This window comes from Eschrichtius robustus, chromosome 21 (assembly GCF_028021215.1).
Source record: "Eschrichtius robustus isolate mEscRob2 chromosome 21, mEscRob2.pri, whole genome shotgun sequence".
NCBI classification, from domain to species: Eukaryota; Metazoa; Chordata; class Mammalia; order Artiodactyla; family Eschrichtiidae; genus Eschrichtius; species Eschrichtius robustus.
Genome location: NC_090844.1, coordinates 6,525,943 through 6,546,577, shown reverse-complemented (window position 1 = coordinate 6,546,577; position 20,635 = coordinate 6,525,943). Strand labels below are relative to the sequence as shown.

General features: G+C 45.2%; 1 protein-coding gene across 2 annotated transcripts in view; it reads left to right on the top strand.

The window, feature by feature from the left end:
* Positions 1-8,966, top strand: part of AGPAT5 (1-acylglycerol-3-phosphate O-acyltransferase 5) — a 62,487-nt gene extending 53,521 nt beyond the window's left edge. For both annotated transcript variants that reach the window (XM_068532196.1, XM_068532195.1), the window contains 2 exons: positions 3,909-4,032; positions 6,426-8,966. In XM_068532196.1, coding sequence (XP_068388297.1) covers positions 3,909-4,032; positions 6,426-6,651 — 350 coding nt within the window. In that variant the 3' untranslated portion in view covers positions 6,652-8,966. The remainder of the gene's footprint in view (positions 1-3,908; positions 4,033-6,425) is intronic.
* The last annotated feature ends 11,669 nt before the right edge of the window (positions 8,967-20,635 follow it).

Below are 20,635 nucleotides of genomic sequence, written 5' to 3'. Positions count from 1 at the left end.
GACCAGTGTTTCTCAAAGCCCTGTAGGAGGACCGCGGTTCCATCAGAGTTACCTGGGTGGCCTCAGCTGCACTGCAGACTGCCAACGGGCTCGCCGCAGCGGGGTGAAGCTGCGTGCTGGTGACCCTGCAGGGTTTCTCGCGGTGGCCAGCGTCTAGTAGCGTGGGTCTCATGAGGCCTCGTGTCGGAGAGGGCGGTGGCAGGTAGTGAACCGTGAACCGTATCCTTCCCATTTCGTGGTCTGTTTCATTAGAATGTGGGTATGGCTCAGAGCCATCTGGGCGTCCTCTTGTGGTTCATCTGGTCTTTTCAGCAGAGTCTGAGCGCTTTCATGGACAGCGTCCATTGGGCAGAGGTGAGGCAGGGCAGTTTGATTGTAATTGATTTATAAATCCTGTTTTTAAAATGGGTGGTATACCAGAAGAAATTGTGAGCTAAAGGACAACAATTGATCTTCTGTTTAAGCGTTTTATATGGTTCTAGGTAACTTTTGTGTCTTAATATTTTCTTATACGAAAAGAAAACATATTCGGAGGGAAAATTACGGGTAACTCTGAAGAAGGGAAAAAACTCTACAAACTCACCTGTCCAGATGCAGCCCCAGATAACAGTTCAGATGTTTCCCTCAGAGTCTTCTTTTCTATAATGTCTGTATGTTGGCGTGTGTATGTGCCTTTATGTATTTTTTTAAATGAGCTTTTATATATGTATATATATCTTCATATCCTGCTTTTTTTTTCCCCCTTAATAGTGTGTCATGAACATCTTTACATGTCAGTATATACACTTACGTAATTTTTTTATAAGGCTACGTAGTGTTCATTGGTGTGAATATACAACAATGTATCTATCCAGTTTGTGTTGGATTTAGGTCATATTGTTTTTTTGTTTTTGTTTTCAGAGGGAAGGGGGCAGGTTGTAAGGCGGACAGCAAGCTGTATGGGCACCACCCGAGGGCCTGGTGTGCAGAGGCACACAGCTCAGCCTGCAGACGTCCTGGGCCCCGCTGTCTGGGCTCTGCCTTTCTCGCCAGGCTCCCCAGGCACAGAGCACTCGGGACTCCGTCTCTCCAGAGACTAGACCTGTGACATGTGTGGATACTTGGAAGACTTTCTGTTTGGCCCTAGCGCATCAATATACTCTAGGGACCTGCTGGAAAAGCTACAGTTAGAAAACAATTACACCTTAATTTCTCCAGAGACTAGACCTTGTGACATGTGTGGATACTTGGAAGACTTTCTGTTTGGCCCTAGCGCATCAATATACTCTAGGGACCTGCTGGAAAAGCTACAGTTAGAAAACAATTACACCTTAATTTCTCCAGAGACTAGACCTTGTGACATGTGTGGATACTTGGAAGACTTTCTGTTTGGCCCTAGCGCATCAATATACTCTAGGGACCTGCTGGAAAAGCTACAGTTAGAAAACAATTACACCTTAATTTCTCCAGAGACTAGACCTTGTGACATGTGTGGATACTTGGAAGACTTTCTGTTTGGCCCTAGCGCATCAATATACTCTAGGGACCTGCTGGAAAAGCTATAGTTAGAAAACAATTGCACCTTAATTTGAGTACTTTTCCCTACGTTCCCTAAATATCATGGATAATTTTTGCTCATGCCCTATGAAATATGCCCCAACTAAAAGGGTTTTTACTAATATAGACACAAAAGCTTTACTGACTATTGAGGAAAGTATTTGTTACTCATTTCTTATCTTTGGTGGGAGAACCTCCTGGATGCGCTGAGAGTTGATCTGGTGCTTGTATGGTCTGTGTCTGGATGCCTGACCACAGGGACCGGGCCAACCTGTTTCCACTACTGACGACGCTGGGCCTCGGTTCGTTCATCCCCACGAGGAGGCAACAGTCCTTGCCTACAGAGGTGCACGAAGGCACAAAAGCGTGGTGTAAATACCACAGTACCGTGTACATTTTAGGTGGGAAAACCTAAAAGCACCCATGCGAACTTCAGGGCCCTTTTCTCACGCCAGCATCTTACTAGAGGCCTTGCTGACACGTCCCAAGCACTTGACTTCGCAAGCATTCGTTTCTGACACTGGAAGTGCAGTCGGTTTCGTTTCCTTGCAGACTCTGTACGTCTGTGCACGGGACTTGGAATATCAAGGATAAACGCAGTGTCAGTTGGATGACCACTTAATTAGCAGAAGTGTTGAGGGGCAGGCGTAGGTAATTAAGTGAAGGTAGGAAAGTTGGTGTCGGCATCTGCGTTTTTATGTATCAGAAATAGAAATAAGAGGGTGAGGTGAGAAGTCACGTGCAGCCAACAGATTCTGGTCAGTCACCTGCAGCACACGCGTGTGCAGGGTCCTGTCCTGCGTGCTCCCAACACCCTCATGTTGCAAAGGGGAATCAGAGGAGGTGGCTTTCCATGGTCGGCTACGTCTTGTTTCCCTTCGTAGTAACGTAGCTCATGACACCCTCTCAGGCAGGGGCTGCTGCTGTCACCTCCCTCGTACGGACGTGGAAACAGGCACGGAGAGGCTGAGAGATATGCGCAGGGCTGGTGAGGGATCAGAACCCAGGCCGCCTGGCTCACTGGCGGTGCCCTTTGCCCATGCCCAGTTCTGCTCCTGAAAGCACTTCTTAAGCCGGTCTTTGATTTAAAGGGAAATGGAACTTGCGGAAAATTAAGAGAAAAATATTGAAAAAGTAAAATCTTCCCTGTGGCAGTGTTTTTGCACATTTATCATCAAAGCCAATTCACTCCTAAAAGTGTAGAAAAAATGAGAGAATTTTTGATGACCTGAATGCAGCATGTTACTCAGAGCAGTTGTAGCGAGCACTTAGCAGAAAGAGGTGTGTGTGGTCCAGAGGCGGAACCTTCTTTAAGGGTTAGCTTGAAGTCTTCCTCAAGCTCTGCAGCACACTAGTGACCGCTTCTCAGAACGCGTCTTTGGACACATTTCGGCTTGAGATAAAAGGCCTCGGCCTCCTACTTGCGTACCCACCCAGGGAACATAGCCTTCTCTTAAATCTCGTAGCAATATTTCCTTGTTCTCCAGGAATTTAAGTATGTTAATATGCTCATGTCTCCACAGAAAGCCACCTGCAGAAAAGGGTATTTCCGGACTCAAAGTTCTGTCTTATCTTGGAATAAATCCTGACCTTATCCCTTGTGCCACGTGGGCTGAAAAAAGGACCGTCTGCTTTTTTCAAATTAGCATGTTTTGGGAGCTGTAGTTATTGAAGGGCTCATAGCTATTCCACGGAAAGAAATTTGGTTCCCGAACCGAGTAGAATATGTTAAAATACAGCAAGGATCAGGAAAGCGGGGAGTACCAGTGAGTAGAAACCACTGGCAAGTCACAGAGGGGCGGGGAGGACTGTGGAGTCGTGGAGGGAGGGCCCGGGCCGGCTCGGCGCTAGGACTGAGGGGCTCAGTGCGCCTGTGCACCCGGTGCTGCCAGCAACACCCCTCCGTGTCCTGCGGGGCTCATGGCCCGGTGGGGGCGGCAGGGGCGTGTGGCGAGCACTAGACTTGGGGCCGGAGGCGGTGGCCCCGCGAAGGGGGTCGCTGGGTCTGATGGTGCTGGGTATCCGGGGACCCCTTCAGAGGGGGGTCCGTGCTTCTAGTAGAGGCCGGCCTCCTGACCCTGGGCTGCCTGTCGAATCTATTACAGGTGGTTGTATGAAAAGTCACATTTGGTTGATTTAACTCGTGACCTAGGTAACTGTGGAAGACTTGGAAATCATACGACTTCAACTTGAAACCCAAAACCACCAGTTTATAATCTTTGTTTTCTTCTTCTTTTCTTTTTTTTTTTTTGGCTAAAGAAAGAATCTGTTCTTCTTCATTATTTTTAAACTTTTTTAAAGCTCATTTTCATCGTTTTATGTAACTGTGAATTCTAAAATAATAAAAGTGAAATATTTTTGTGTCTTGTTAGAATTTCTCTGCAAAGAATGTCCAAAAATTCATATTCACATCGATCGTATAGACAAAAAAGATGTCCCAGAAGAACAAGTATACATGAAAAGATGGCTTCATGAACGTTTTGAAATAAAAGATAAGTGAGTAACGACAGTTCTAGCCCTTCAGAGACAGTGGCTCAACACAGTCACTATAGTAAACAGCGTGAGACGAATGTAAACAGTTGTATTATCTTAAGAATGCCTTTTATAAACTCAAGTCAGATCTCATTCCGTGCCTCCTCTGTCCGTGTTTTAAACTTGACTGTTAAAGTCACTGTGAACGATCTTGTTATGGGGGCTGTCCTTTGTTATTTACTGCATTTCAGTAATTCGTGTATAAAGATATAAAATTTTTTAAAGAAGAGAGAGACACACAGAAAGCTTTGCACTGTTGAGATACCCCAGGCCCGCCCTCCCGGGTCCAGGGGAGTGTGTGCGCGCTGAGGACAGGCCGTCAGGCCGGCGGTGCGGAGAGAATCGGGCTGTGGGTGGAGGACGGTGTCTCACGAGTACGTGGAACTGACCCCGGTGTATTTGCTGGAAGAAGAAGGGGCAGTTGACATTTTCACGAGGAAAGTGTTCTTTTGCTATTAGCATCTTGGGGCCTAAACCGTTTCTGGGGTTGGCCTTGTGTTTCTCCCACCAATAACATGACTTGGGAGCTAGTGCGGTGTTGGCCCCTGGCTGAGAGTTGCTGTGAGTAAGTTCCAGGCGGGCCTCTGGATGCCTCTGGGGCAGGCGGAGCTCGAGGTCAGGTGAGGGTGAGCCTGTTAGTCTCCCTGCGATTCACACAAATTTCTAAAGGTGGAAATTTTAGAATTTTCTTCTCTTTTCAGGAAGATAAAAACTGGGTCTTAGGTTTAGATGTAATACTTAGAAACTGAATTTCCGTGGATGAAAATTTCAGGATATATTATTTATTTACTATTCGTTTTGTTTTCAGTGGAAATTTTATCCTTTTTGTTTTTTGAAAGATGTGTTTTAAACATCTATACTTTTTTTCCTCTTTCTGAAAAAAATGGATCTATGAGTTATAGGATGCACCATTTAAATTTATTAGGACCACATTGAAAAGTATGGTTTTTTTAAAGGCTTTAGCAAATACTTCCAGGGCTTCCCTGGTGGCACAGTGGTTAAGAATCCGCCTGCCAATGCAGGGGACGCGGGTTCGAGCCCTGGTCTGGGAAGATCCCACGTGCCGCGGAGCAGCTAAGCCCATGCGCCACGACTACTGAGCCTGCGCTCTAGAGCCCGCGCGCCACAACTACTGAGCCCGCGTGCCACAGCTACCGAAGCCCGCGCGCATAGAGCCCGTGCTCCCCAACAAGAGAAGCCACCGCAATGAGAAGCCCGCGCACCGCAACGAAGAGTAGCCCCCGCTCGCTGCAACTAGAGAAAGCCCATGCGCAGCTACAAAGACCCAATGCAGCCGCAAGAAAAAAATACTTCCAAAATTCTGTTTATGTTCAGAAATTGTACCTGTGTTTTAGTCCCTAAAATGCTTCTTCTCAGGAAACTGCCACTGTTTCTCCTCTCCTTGTTGTATGGCAGTAAAACACTTCCTAATTAACCCTCCTAGATTAACAAGTGAAAGCTATTAAAAGTGTATTATGTTGAAAATGAAACTATATGAAGTTTATAAACACATTTCTGTATTTCATTGACTCTCAATTGTGCATGACAATGTGTTAAACCAATTATTCAGCACCACGCACTTTGGATATGGAAGAAATTTTAAAAGTAAGATTTATGTGTTTTGACATGAAAATCTGTTATCAGAAAAAAACCCTGAATAATATGATTAATATCCTATGTATTTTGTGTTATAGGTGTTTATATGTATATTTAGAATGAGTCTGGACGTTTTAAAACAGTGATTTTCTCTAGGGAATGTGAGTTGTAAGGCAACAGAAAGACTTTTCCCTTTTTGTACTTTGTGTTTCAGATTTTTATGTTGAGTATATTCTGCTATTATAACTTTACATTTTTAAAATAAGGAAACTGCATTAACTATGCTATTTTTCCTTCTTTTACTGCTTTTGTAATTCCATGCGAATAGGGGCTTTGGGGGGTAACTCTCCATTTATAAGAACTGCTGATCTTTTCTCTGACTTCTGGTAGAACAGGACCTGCGAGGAGGAGGAGTGTTTGGAGGGGTAAAGATTGGGAAAGGCAGAGAAAAAGCCCACGTGTGTGTCAGGTCCCTGTAAAGTTTTACAGATCTAAAGTTTAAAAAACAAAAACATCCCCATAAAATTACTTGAAACCATCTGTTTATAAATATTACATAAATTCATATACATTAATCATAGAGCATATTAAAGATATTTTTAATGTCTAGGAACTCCAATTAAACCAACTCTCTGGGTGTTTCCTATAAGGACCTATAACTTCTCCAGCATATAATAGGCAGCCAATAAATATTTGTTGAATTAAAATATTGAAATGGCTAAACCTGAAAGTTAACACTTTTTTTTTCATTCTGGCTATAGATTGCTTATAGAATTCTATGATTCACTGGATCCAGAAAGAAGAAACAAATTTCCCGGAGAAAGTGTTAATTCTAAACTAAGTCTCAAGAAGACCTTACCATCATTCTTGATCTTAAGTGGTTTGACTGCTGGTATGCTTATGACCGAGGCTGGAAGGAAACTATATGTAAAAACGTGGATTTATGGAACCTTAATTGGCTGCTTGTGGGTTAGTATTAAAGCGTAAACGCGTAGCTGTCTCCAGGCGGTGGGATGTGCTACGTTGTTTATTACTGGCGGCTGCACATTACACCCGATTGTTCCTGAATTTAATGAGAAGCGTAAATAAAGCCTTGTTGATTGAACATTGGATGAAATAGAATTTCTGACTAAAGCCAATGTGCAGTTGGTCTTGGGCAAACATACATGGTTTTACAACTTTAGTCCAGAAGCTGCTGGAAAGGGAAAAGATAAACAGAGTTTATGTTATAGTTGGCATTTCCTATGAACTAATGTCAACTTCAGAAGACTGTTAGGATTATATATTTTGTTACTGTTTTGTAATTCCGATAGCTGCATTCATGAACATTAATTTGCAGTATATTTCACTGTATTTGTTATCTTCAATTTTTTACAACTTGACTGGTCCAAACTCTTATCACTGAAATATTTAGTATCTTGCAGCTTTGTAATATTTTGCCTTGTGTTTAATTTCTCCAAGTCGATGAAAGAAATTGTAGTTAAGTATGGAGAAGGACACGAGGAGAGGCTGAGGAATGCTGGTGAGGGGAGCTCTGGTTAGCGTGGACTTCTATTGTATTGTGTTGTTAGCTGATTTCACTTTATATTGGCAAAGTGAGTAGCATCTCTGATATTTACTGAAATAGCTTCATTTGCACACCCTGTACTCTATACAAAAGAATAATGTATAAAAAATACGAGAATTAAGTTTAAGTTAAAATTGTGATCCTGATTCATTGTAGCAGAACTTTAAATTGCTCAGCTTTTTGAAGATTTAAGCTAAGCTCCTAGCACTTCATGACATTTGTGCCATAAGTACTTGAAAACCTTAAGATTTCCTGTTATTTTTTATATCGAAATAATCAGTGTGAACCTTTGTTGGACCTGAGTCCATAGATATTGGAGATGGTGGGAGCTCTCAAACACCTGACTAGGTTTATTAGCATGTGCCTTTAGCCTGTTACTCTTGGGTTTAGCAAAATATTTAATCCCCAAATCATTTTTTTTATGTCATCATGGTCGGTTTCCACTGTCTTCGAGTTCTTTTCCTTTGGATCACCGGCAGGGCTACTGCTCTGGGCTGGCACAGGGGCTCACGGGAAAGCACTGTGTCGCCAGCCAGCGTTTGTCCTGATGCAGAGTTGAACCATTTAAGCTCTCGTGAGCCAGCCCACCATCCACAGCAAAGGCATTTTGTATTCGTCTTAGGTCAAGAAATCACCTTCCTCAAGCCAGTGAAGTACAGACTTAATCCATCAGGGCGGAGTAAATTTGTTTCGTTCCCATTGGTATTAATGGGGCCACACAATTCATCTGTATCACCTGAAAAGAAGAGCTTTGTTTCAGGAACCAAATCACATAATTTTCAGTCATGGAACAATTAATCCCCTAGAAGAGGACCTTTTTTAAAGTGTGATCTGCTCTACTTTTAATGTTACAATTCAAGCTTGATTGCCTACTGGTCATTTAAGATACCAGTTCTGCTTCTGAGTAATGGATTTTTATCACCATTTAAATCATGATAAACAAAATGGAAACACAAATTAAGGGAAATTTGGTCTGATTTTCCAGAACCAGAGTAAGCCATTTCAAGTAACCCCTCTGAAGAGTTGGGTGGTATGAATTGGTTTGTGTATGTTAGTGTGTGTATATGTATTGATACACACATTCCCACAGGATACACTTGGCCTCATTATGAATGGGGGTGCAGGTAAAACGTCTGTTCTCATGCCAAATTGCAATTTTCTCTTACCCTGTGAAGTGCAATTTAGATCAATCCCATGTCTTCGTTAAATACTCTTTTTAACAGTCCTAAACTTAGAAACTATTTCTAATTAGATCACAATAAATGTAAGTTGTGTAACTTACTTTGAATGTCATGGATATGTTCTCAATTTAAATTTTAAGAAGCAATACCATTGGAATCATGTTGATTATAACTGATTTGGAGAAGGCCAAGTGAACTGCATAAGATCACTTGAACAGCATGTTTCTTGTAACTATCCTTATATTCTTCTCACAAAAGGTCTATAAAGTATTTGTTTAAAATTTTTTTGTATCAAAATATTTGGAAAATTAGAAGCTTCTTTTTAACATGTATTGATATGATTTGAATTATGAAATCAAGAGCCCTATATACCTGTAAATCTTTTCACATAATATCATTTAAGCTTTTGTTTGTGTTACTGTTGATTTACAGCTTAGTTAGTACTTGGTTTATCTTTAAAAGAATGCAATCAATGTGCATGCTTTTATGTTTTTCGCAGAAGGGTGTGTTTGGATGAAAGTAAAAGAAAAAATAAAACCTTTCAGTGTCTCTAATGTCTGTGCTATTTTGTGACCCAAAAATTCATCAGCAGTCTCTTATTCCATAAAATAGGCTTCATGGCTGGCCTTGTGTTCTGAATATATAAAACTATAATAATTTTTCTTAAGTATTGGGCAAGTTTTTTTTAATACATTAAAATCTTCAAAATTGTGAAGCAGTATATTAATTTGGTTAACTCATCCATATACTTTGTAAGATGTATGGCAAATATTAATTGCTTAACAATTCTGTAATAATTAGGATACCTCACTGAAACATGTCAGATGCCTAAAATTAGCCAGGTTGGTGAGTCGAGTGTGAATCTGACTAATCCTTACATCACACGTACCAGTGATTTCTTTCATATGTATCATTTCTGTGTGATTTTTTTTTTCACTTAGAGTGGTACAGTTCTCCTTTTTATCCAGATTATGTAAACTTTATCGTTTCCTTAGTAATATTATGTGGTTTATACTTAACGTTCACTGAATAGGTCCATGTCAATAAAATGATCTGAATAAATTGACCATTAAAACAAAGAAATAATATATGAAATTTGCCCATCAAGTGTAGGCACAAAGTAACTGCCAGATATACGTCAGACTCCCATTTGAGAAGATAGATAGAGAAATGTCTGTCATGGGATTTCGTGTGTACAATTGCAAATTTATATAGTAAAGTTAAACTGTAACCCTAATCATATTTGTTCTTGAAGTGTCAGATGAGGAAGAGGTTTCCTTGGCCCCTATTCCAGATGTCATCTTTGCTTATAAGTAGGTTTTCTTTTTTGGGTAGGGGCGTGTTTTTATTATGAATTACACATATTTTTAGATTAAAGATTGGCTAACTTGGAATATTATGTTACCATTTAGTATAACTGGCATTATAAACACACTAACTTAACCTAACACCTAAGCATTAGAATGAAAATCGATACTTGGCCAAACTGATATTTGGAAATATTCAGATATTTAATGTTATATAGGTAAAATCTGCATTGACGGAATCTAAAACTTTTCATTCAGATATTTTGGAGTGCCATGTTTGCAGTCACTAATTTATGTCAGTTTAGAGTAGTTATGATTTGACATTATCCCTGAGATTTCATTGACACCTTTTCCAATTTGTGGATGATAAAGTAAGTCCATTACTTCTACCAACTGGGGGGTCATTTTTGACCTCATTCATGCCTGAGGTCAAAGAGACAGATTCCTGGTTTTTATCCTGAGGAGAAAGAAAAAAAAAAAAAAAAGCTGTTTTTCAGAAGGCCACTCTAAATAGAAAGCTCAGTACCTTCTACTGTGTGGGAGAAAATCTGATGTGGGCGGCAAACTCTCAATAAATGTTTACTGATGGGGACGAGACAGGTCAGTCAGTCATCCAAATTAGTGACAATTCATGATCTTATATGTGACTATGTAAGAAAGACATGTTCTACAATTTTATTTTTATAAGTCTTTACATCTGAAAAAAAAAGAGGAAGAAGATGCTATTGATGTTCTCCGTGTGTCCAGCAGGAGAGAATATTTACTAACAGTCTTGTCTCCTTATGGTATGTTCAGAATAAATTCTGACTTATATTCTTGCACTTATTGGTGTTTCCTTATTTCAACAAAAAGGAAAATATAAATCTCAAAAGTTATTCGGTGATACATGGGATGGTAAAGGATATATTTGGTTACAGTTACTTCATATATATGTGATATGTAGGTATGTTTTATTGACAACTGTAGCGATAGAATATATTGTTTTAAAAGCCCATTTTGCTTTTATACTTGCCAAGACTTGTTGAGTGCTTACTATGTGTTGGGCACTGTGCTTACCCACAGGCATGATCTCCTCTAATCCTCATAATAGATCCCGTGCAGTGGGGATCTGTTGGCCTTTGAGAGTAACAAGTCTGTAGGCGGACTGCCAGGTTTTGGGTCCTGGTTTTACCACTTGATATCTGACCTTGGGCAAGTTGAAGTTTAAAGTTTCTGTGACCCAATTTTTTTCATCTGTAAAACAGCGATACTAATCGTGTTTACCTCAAAGAGTTGCTGAGGACTCAGTAAGTCAGTGCATCTGAAGCACGGTATGTAGTGCATGGAATGTAGCCGGTGCTAAGTAAGTCTTGTTCTTGGAAGACTCCTCTGCTCCCAGTTTTACAGATGAGGAAATTGAGGCTCAGAGTTTGAATAAAATAATACAAAGTCACGTAACTAATACTTCAGGCAGAAAAAAGTACTCCCATTCTTTTCTGCTTAAAGAAGATGTAATACAGTATTTCAAGCTACTTAAGTGCCTTTAAAGGTGGATGATCTTAACTCTGATCATAGTTGTTTAAACATTACAGGTTTTGTTTTAAATCTGGATCAGATAATCCAGAGATCACAAAAGGAAAGAGTCTCCGTATTTTCACAGGAAGCCTCATGGTCTCTCCAGACTGACTCCACGTCGGTCCTGAGGGCCGAGGAGGTGCCCGTCAGGTTGGGAGCACAGCATCCTTCCCACGTTGGTACAGGTGAGGTGTAACAGCCGGTTCAGAGGGCTTTCCTTACAGTGGCACACAGGGGCGTAACGTTTGAAATTATCCCACCTAAGGCCCCTTACTAAGGGAAGTCACAAACTGTACAATCATCTGTGCTTTATCACTACACGTTTATAATCTTAGAAAAATTACCTTCCCTGTTCGAGCCCTCCTTTATCTATAAAATGAAGAGAATACTTACCTACCTCACAGAGTTTAGTAAGAGTCAAATGAGATACTAGTTGTAAAAATGCATTCTTACAGAGACTTCCCTGGCAGTTCAGTGGTTAAGACTCTGTGCTTCCACTACAGGGAGCCCGGGTTCAATCCCTGGTCAGGGAACTAAGATCCCGCATGCTGCACGGCGTGGCCAAAAAAAATACATTCTTACATAAAGTTCATGAGTGAGGGATTATTATAATTCTTCCTAAATTATTTCAGCTTTACTTTATCATGTGTGAATAAATAATTATTTTCTGATGCATATAGGAATATTTATCATTAAACATTTTTGAGCCATTCAGGATCGTATTTATGTTGTGTTCTGTCCATGCATCCTTGAGTTACTTCCCATCTGCGTCACAGGACAATTAGCCGGTTTTTATTTGTTCACGACTGTCTTCATTCTTTTCTCTCTCTTGCACCCATCTTTTATGAGGTCTTTGGAAGTTCGTTTCAGGGAAGGTGGCAGAGAAAGTTGTGTTTTTCCCACTCACCACCCCATCCCAGTGTCTTATCACTGCTCAGAATGGGAAATACCAGTAAGCGCATTTGGAGATCATTTCTTGCTGTATAATGGAAACCAGGATGAAGAAAGAAAGAACCCAACTTAGAAGGAAGAGCACTTTCAAATTGAGGACCCGCTGAAGAGAACTAGAAGTAAAGGAGCATTTCCCTGTCGAGCTGCTGTGTATGGGGTGTGAGGAGCTGACGGAGAACCTTCTGGAACCCTGGAAGGTGTCTGAAAAATATCTACGGGACTTTGTCCTGTGCCTGCTTTGGCTGATTTGATTTTATCCTTGGTGGTGGTGGTGGTGGTTACAGTTTGACCTTCCAGCTGAAAGGCGATCTCAAGAGCTAGCAGTACAGTTAACTGTCACTTAAAGATGTCGGGGGTGTGATTGTTGTTCCCCAGATTTTCTACAGCTGCAGCCAGCATTGCACATTCACCTCACAAAAAATCACGGAGCACCTGCGAGGGCTGAGCTGACACAGCTGTTTCCAAAGGAGCCTACGTAGGGTGCAAGGGGAGATGGTGAAGAATCCAGCAAAGCCAAAGACATCTTAGGAAGTAGGTGATACTGGGCATGGCCACCCTGCCACGTCCCTCGTCGGGTTTTCGCAGAGCACGATGACGCCCCGAGGACCTGCGTGGATGACAGCTGTTGGTGACGCCATCCATTGCTGGCATGTTCTTCCGAGAGGCAACTCACCTGGAACCAGGAAGAGTGAAAGCAGTTGCTGCTCTGACCTCGGGGATCTTGAGGATGCTGGCACCTCGGGGGGGGGGGGGGTCACAGCACCCAACACTGTCAGTTACACACTTCGCGTCTCTTCAGAGAGTGGCTTTGTGTAGCTCTTTAGCATCCATTCTGTCTCTTAATGCTTTTTGTTTGGGGGGAGATTTGGGGAGGAGGGGGGCGTAGTGAGTGGAGAGGCGGGCGTAAGAGCATGGATTCCGGAGCCAGGCCACTGGGGTTCGAATCCTCCTGTTTCTCACCAGCTGGGCGACCTTGGTCCGCTTCCTAGTCTCTGTGCCTCCGTTTCCTTAATTATAAAATGGCAATGATGAGAATGGTCCCTACCGCATAGGGTGGTTGTGAGCATTAATGAATAATTAATGATGAATGAAGTTCCTGGATGATAAAGTACGCCTGTCACGTTCTAAGCGCTCGATGTTAGCTGTTGTTATTACTAGTGTTCTGAAAATTCAGAGCCACGAGGATGGCAGGCACCCTTCTGCCCAGGAATCCCAGTATGAAATTGGTAGCTAAACTACGTACAAGTCTGGTGTACCTGTGCCTTTTATTGTAAACTACCTCGAATACTTTGTCCATATATATGTCCATAACTGGCTCTGCCTTATACTAGAACTAATCGCATTCTTGTTTCAGGTTTTTGGTGTGTTGGTCTAATTTGGCATGTGACAGACACAAACTTCACATTGTGAAATGAAATAAAGGATATTGAAAAGGTCAACCCAAAAATGTATCCCTCTCTTCTTGTGCACTAATGTCTTTATTTTTTTTTTTTTTAATATTTATTTATTTATTTTTGGCTGTGTTGGGTCTTCGTCGCTGCGCGCAGGCTTTCTCTAGTTGCGGCGAGCGGGGGCCACTCCTTGCTGCAGTGCACGGGCCTCTCATGGCGGTGGCCTCTCTTGTTGCAGAGCACAGGCTCCAGTCGCACGGGCCTAAGTAGTTGCGGCCCGTGGGCTCAGTAGTTGTGGCCCACGGGCTTTGCCGCTTCACGGCATCTGGGATCTTCCCGGACCAGGGCTGGAACCCGTGTCCCCTGCATTGGCAGGCGGACTCCTAACCACTGTGCCACCAGAGAAGTCCTTTTTTTTTTTTTTTTTGGTCTCTGTATTCCTTCCCCATTCTCTTTCTAGAAGTTGAGATAAATAAAGGATTTCAGATCAGAAATAAATCCAATACAGAGCATCCCTCCATGTGTCCTTTTCTCGGGTACCTCCTGGCTCTGAGGTTGTCTTTGACATGCTCTTCTTCCTGCACTCACTCTGGTTACCTGCTGGTCCTCTAACTTTATCAATTGTGGCACTTTTTTCCTGATATATTTTATTACTGACTGCCGGCCTCACTGTAACATGCGTATGTGTCTGGCGTTGGTTTCTATTGGACAGACTGGTCTACAAGATGACAGAGGCCGGGGCTTGTGGGTCCTGAGACCCCACCCCAGTTCCCAGCACGTTAGGTACCCAGCAAGGTTTGCTAAACTCACTCAATAGGTACACATCCGAGGCTCGACAGTTTACAGTTAATCATCGTGACATCAGATTGAATATCAACTGAAGGTTTTTTAAAGCAATTGTGTCTTAATTTTATAGTCTGAAGTCAACAAATTCTTTTCTAAAAGTAAATGGTATAACCAACATTCACTAAGTGATAGGGAAGTTACTATTTGGAAGGATCATCCAGGAATTGACGTTCAAGACAGTAAAGCACAACCAAGAAACAATCTGAGGCAAATAGGACAATATTGAAATGTGTTCATTCTGGATTGGGCCTAGAGTGGATGCTACATCAAACCATTTTCTGTGTGGGGAGAGGGGGATTTTTTTTTTTTTATCTTTAAGTTTTTCCAAATTAAAAAATGTTAAATTTTATCAATACTAGGCACATAGGTTCTTTTGTTTAGCAATATTATCTGAACATGATTCCATATGGTATCATGATGACTAGTTAAATGTCAACACTTTTTCATCATTACCAATCAGTAAAGTCTTAAAATCTGCAGTAATTGAAAAATCCTCTATCTGGTGTATCTAAATGAATGTAATCAGTTAATGTTATGTGGTACGGTGTTTCCAAATAGTTATTGGAAATAGGTGTGTGCTGTTGCGTCGGCTTCTAATGAAGAGCTAAAGTCTTGTCACTTCTGTCTGCTCCTTTCATTCTTCCCAGAGGGAATTACTTGGGATGAATTGTGTTGAAAGGCAGTGTGTTTATAATGGCCTCAGAAGACACATTAAAAATGCTGACAGCAAAAGAATGAGACTTTTTAAGAAGGTTGCAGTTAATTTCCAGAAGTGTATAGGAAACAAGATAATTCCCCCTGAGTTCTTCTTCTTCTTCTAACAAGAAGAACAATCTTGTAATCTCGTGAATAATGTCCCACTGTAGGTTAAGGCTAATAGTTACAATATAAGATCAGTTTCTAAATAGCTCAAGGCAGTGATAACAATAGAGAAGCTTGAGTTGGAAAAACCAAGGAGAGAGAGAGTCAAGCACCCTGGCTCACTTTACAGAAATGACTGTGACGACCAAGGAAGCCTGGGGACTGGACTCAGATCTCACAGGCAGAGGGGCGAGTGGCGATGCCAACCAGAGCCAGTCTGAACTGTAATCATCCATGTTGGTGGAACTTTATTAGCAGTAGAGTATGTTCAAAAGAATATATAGGGTGTAGAAACCTGAGTTCATATTAATGAGATGTATGTGTGTATATACGTGCACATGTATAAAAATATATGATTTACAATTAATGATAAGGATTCTCAGGCAATACTGAATTACCTCTCTTCACATCTTTAATGTTGAATCCAGAATCTTGGGGACCTTCTCTGAAGAGTCCTTTCACGCTTTTTGAGCTGGTGACCTCCTATTCTATTCAATGGCATAATAAACTCTTTAACCAACCTCTGCCCTGAAGCCTCCTAGTTAATTTGGAGACGGCTGACTTTTTTTTACATCTTTATTGGAGTATAATTGCTTTACAATGTTGTGTTAGTTTCTGCTGTACAACAAAGCAAATCAGCCATATGCATACACATGTCCCCATATCCCCTCCCTCTTGCGTCTCCCTCCCACCCTCCCTATCCCACCCCTCTAGGTGGTCACAAAGCACCGAGCTGATCTCCCTGTGCTATGCGGTTGCTTCTCACTAGCTATCTATTTTACACATGGTAGTGTATATATGTCCATGCCACTCTCTCACTTCGTCGCAGAGACGGCTGACTTTGATACATGACTTCTCCTTGTGTTCTCTAATATCCATCCATGCCCTGTTACTGTCTCCCTTACCTCGTAGAAATCTTTCTTTACTAAAAACATACTACATTTATCTGTATAGTCATGCCATGTGTATCTGTCTTCGCTAAACTAGGGCAAAAATGTTTAATCAATAAAGGGTTTCACAGCTGACAAAATTCGGAAATTATCAGCCATACCCATGTTCAAATAAAAGCTCCATTCATAATAATTAGAATAGCTCCGTTATTATTTACTATCTGATAGACAACGTGCTAACTGCTTTTCTTACATTCTACTTAAATTCTCACAATAACCTTGGGAAGTAGATAGGGGTCCCTAAAATGTCCTATTCATAAGAATGAGTATTTATTACCTTTGAAAAATCTCATCCAGAAGCAGAGCTGGGTCCTAAGAGATGTGTGACATTTGCTCTTATGTCCATAGAGGATGAAACAGGTCTGCAGAGACAAGGCCAGCTGGAAAAACATCTCCCCTGCCTCTGGGAGGGCAGGGGTTTACAGGGTAAAAGAAGTCACCAATAATTTCTTTTGAAACCGTAAACATGTAAGAAAAGAAATGGACTAGTTCATAGACAGTATTGCACGATACCTTAGATTTTCAGGATACAAGTTACTTTGAAGCCTACTTCCAGATACCCTGAGGGTAGTGGTGGGTTCCTCTAGGTTCATGGACTTTGGGGTAAAAGGCGGGCATCGAGTCAAGTGGATACAGGGTGAGCGGGAACCCCGCCCTCGGGCCATTGTATTCCGGCCCCTCCTCCATGACTGTTCGACCCCCGCCTTGGTGGCCACTTGCCGGCAGGAGCCTCGGGGGAGGCGTTTGCCTCGTCCTCATTCACGCCGACGCCGGGGCAGGAATGGCGGCGGCCCCGTGCCTTGGTCGGATGTGTTTGCAGCCCCCCGGGCGACACCTGGGCTCCTGTTAGGTTAGGGGTGATCTCCTGCGGCCAGTGGGTAGACTCGGCCGACAAGGCTTCGGGGACCCCGCGGGGCCGCCTCCGAGCCGGGCAGACGGAGTGGAGGGGCCTCTCAGGTGAGGAGCCGGAGGCCACGTGGGTGAGACCCTTCCCCGGCTCACCTCCTCCGGGCGCCCTGCCTGTCCTGCGCCACGTGCGCCACGGGGACGGGGACGAGGGCAAGAGGCCTCAGCCTGGCCTGGGTGAGTGGGGGGTGCCGCGATCGGGTCTCCCCGGATGCCGCCGCGGCCGAGGGACAGCCATTCCGGGGCAGTGGTCCCCCTGGACCCAGGTGGCAGGGTGAGGGGCACAGCGAGGGCGTCCCGGCACGAGCCCCCGCTGTGGCCCTGCTCAGGCCTGGGCCGGGGGGACACTCGGGCTCCGTCTGCCGGCCCCGGGCTGCCCTGGCCGGCAGCCGCTCAGCCCGAGGGTCCTGGACGCCAGGGTGGCAGCAGGGCCGGCCCGCGGTGGAGGGCGGTGGAGGGCGGCGCCGGCGTGCGGCGGGTGAGGTCCTGTGCTCCCGGCGGGAGGACTCCGCTCCCAGGCGCAGTGTCGCCCGAGGCCACCCCAAGAGCGCCGGGGAACGTTCGGGCGCGGAGCCCAAAGCCTGGCCCTTCCCGTGCTCGGCCCTCGGTCCCCTGCTTTGCGCCGAGCGACTAGAGGGGTGGCCGGGCCCGGGCGGCGGGAACACCCCGGGGCGCCTCGCTCCGCAGGGAGCTGGCAGGACCCCCGGGACCCTGGCCTCCGTCTCCAGGCGGCGTTTCCAGGCCGATCTGGGCCTTCGTGTTAACCCTGGGGAGAGAGCAAGGGGGTAGACGGTGCATTCTGCTGAATTCTCCGCGTCCCCCCGAGGGGGGACCTCAGGCAAGACTCCTGCCAATTTGCGGCTGAGCAGGTGTTAGGCAGGTTCCTGAATAACAGGAGGGACAGGGTGATGGCCGCTCACCAGACGTCAGTCCCACCTGAAGGGACAGTGACGCCTCTGGAGAACGGGCTGGCGGCCGTCGGCCGCGACAGCTGGGCAGTGAGGGTCACACTCGGTCCTCCCGGTTCCCGCTGGGCCACCTCTGGCCCACGGGTGCCATCACCACACAGCCCGGGGGTGACACGTGACCAGCCCTGGAAATGACCCGAGACCTGTGAGGTGTCAGCTGTTTCTCATTTCCAGTGGGTACTTAGGCCTGGCAGAGCAGACGGGTCTTGAGCTAACCTCGAGGAATTACAGCAAAAACCACTCGCGTCTGTCGTATCTCGAGTGCCAACCGCACGTCTGGTGTTTGACATGTTTCACCCTCACCGTTTTATAAAGCAGGCATCACTGTTCCCACTTTACAGATGAGAAATCTAAGTCTCAGAGGCTGTAGAACTGGTCATAGATGAGAAGCCCTAGGAGGCAGAGAGATGGAGAGGGAAGGTTGTTTCCGGCAAGAAGAGCACGTGAGGTCGGGCCCAGGCCTGCCGGTGGGACAGCATGTGTAGCGGTGACACCACATGGGGCTGCGGGGACGGAGAGGGTGTACGGCTCAGGCCTGGGACACAGCGGCGCCATGCTGGGGGCTTAACGTGCACTATCCCACTCATTCCTTACAAAACCCCAATGACACAGAAGTTTGTCCTGTTTTCACAGCTGAGGCAAGTGAAGCTCACACAGATTAAACAACTTGTGCAGAGTTCCTGAAAGAGTCAGGGGCTGAGCCAGGTCCAAATCGGTGTGTCTGACCCCAACACCAGGGCTTTCCCCACCCCCGAAGCCTCTGATGAATCTCCACTGTGAGGCCTCCAGAACCATCAGCAGCTGGAAATGAGGAGAAGCAGCTCTGGTGCCCCTGGCCTTTGCTCGGCTTGGCCCGGCACCCGTGGCTCTGGGCTGTTTCCTTTGTCCATGGGAAAGTCGGTGGCTTGAAATCATTCGCAAGGTCACTTTCATCTAGAAAAGTCATCCCAGCCAATGCCTAATTGAGAAGCTCTTTGGCTGTGGGCTGCACTCTGCCCATAGAGCGAGCCTGGGCAGGTGACCTCGGTCATAGCCCACGTGCTATTGTGGAGCAGTTTTGTTGTTTTGGTTTTTGGTTTTATTTATTTATTTTGGCTGCGTTGGGTCTTCGTTGCTGCGCACGGGCTTTCTCTAGTTGCGGCGAGTGGGGGCTGCTCTTCGTTGCGCTGCATGGGCTTCTCACTGCGGTGACTTCTCTTGTTGTGGAGCACAGGCTCTAGGTGTGCGGGCTTCAGTAGTTGCAGCACGTGGGCTCAGTAGTTGTGGCTCGCGGGCTCTAGAGCGCAGGCTCGGTAGTTGTGGCGCACGGGCCTAATTGCTCCGCGGCATGTGGGATCCTCCCAGACCAGGGCTCGAACCCGTGTCCCCTGCATTGGCAGGCGGATTCTTAATCACTGAGCCACCAGGGAAGTCCCTGTAGAGCAGTTCTGATTGTCCTCCTCCCCTTTCTCCAGGATGGACCTGCCCGGCAGGACTGAAATCAACCTTGACGAGGGTCTGATTCTTCCTGATGTCAGACATCCTGCTTTCTTATTGTCCTTCCTGTTTACAAAGCATCTCCCTTCAGGGGAGCTGTGGCTTGGACCACCATGACCTCATTGTACCAACTCAACCAGAAACGCAGAGAGGACAGGCTGTGACGTGCACATTCTCCTTCAGGGTTTCTCAGCTTTTCTGTGCTTTGGTTCGCTTTCTTCGGACAAGCTCCTGCTGTGCGTAGGGGTGTGTGTTGGGGGGCGGGGGGAGGTTTGCATGTACAGAGAGGAAAGCAAGTGAGGACAATGAGGTGACCCCAGGGCCGAAGAATCGACTTGGGTGGAGGTGAGTAGATCCACATGCACTCCCGCTGGGCATCTGCCTGCCGGGTGGTGCCATGCCGTGTGGGTGCTCGAGGTGAAACCTGGGGAGAAGCAGCTGTTTGGACACTGGCTAGGCATTTCCCCAAGAAGGGGCGTCTGCAGAGGCCCAGAGGCGCTCCTGACTCTCCCCTCCCGTGGGCTCGACCCTGCCCAAATTCCCAGCCCCACCCAGCTCTCAAAACGCCTGGGGTGTCTAGTCTGTGCAAATCCACTGTTGACCTGTCAGCCCTCTTTTCTGGGGCCTATCGGCATCCAGTGGAAGCAAAGCGACCTGCAGGGTGAGTGAGCGAATATGTGTCAGTCCCCTCTGCCATCACAGATGTGCCGGCTGTCCGTGTGTCTGTGCTTGATTGTGGAATCATGGGGGTTGTTATGGGCTGAACTGTGTCCCCCCGGATTTGTATGTTTAAGCCTAACCCCCAGGACCTCAGAATGTGACTGTAGTTGGAGATAAGGTCTTAAAAGCGGTGATTACGGTAGAGTGAAGTCATTAGGGAGGAGCCCTAATCCCAGAGGACTGACGTTCTTATAAGAAGAGGGATGCGTGTGCACAGAGGAGAGGCCAGGGGAAGACACAGCCAGGAGACAGCCGTCTGGAAGCCGAGGACTCAGGAGAAACCATCCCTGCCA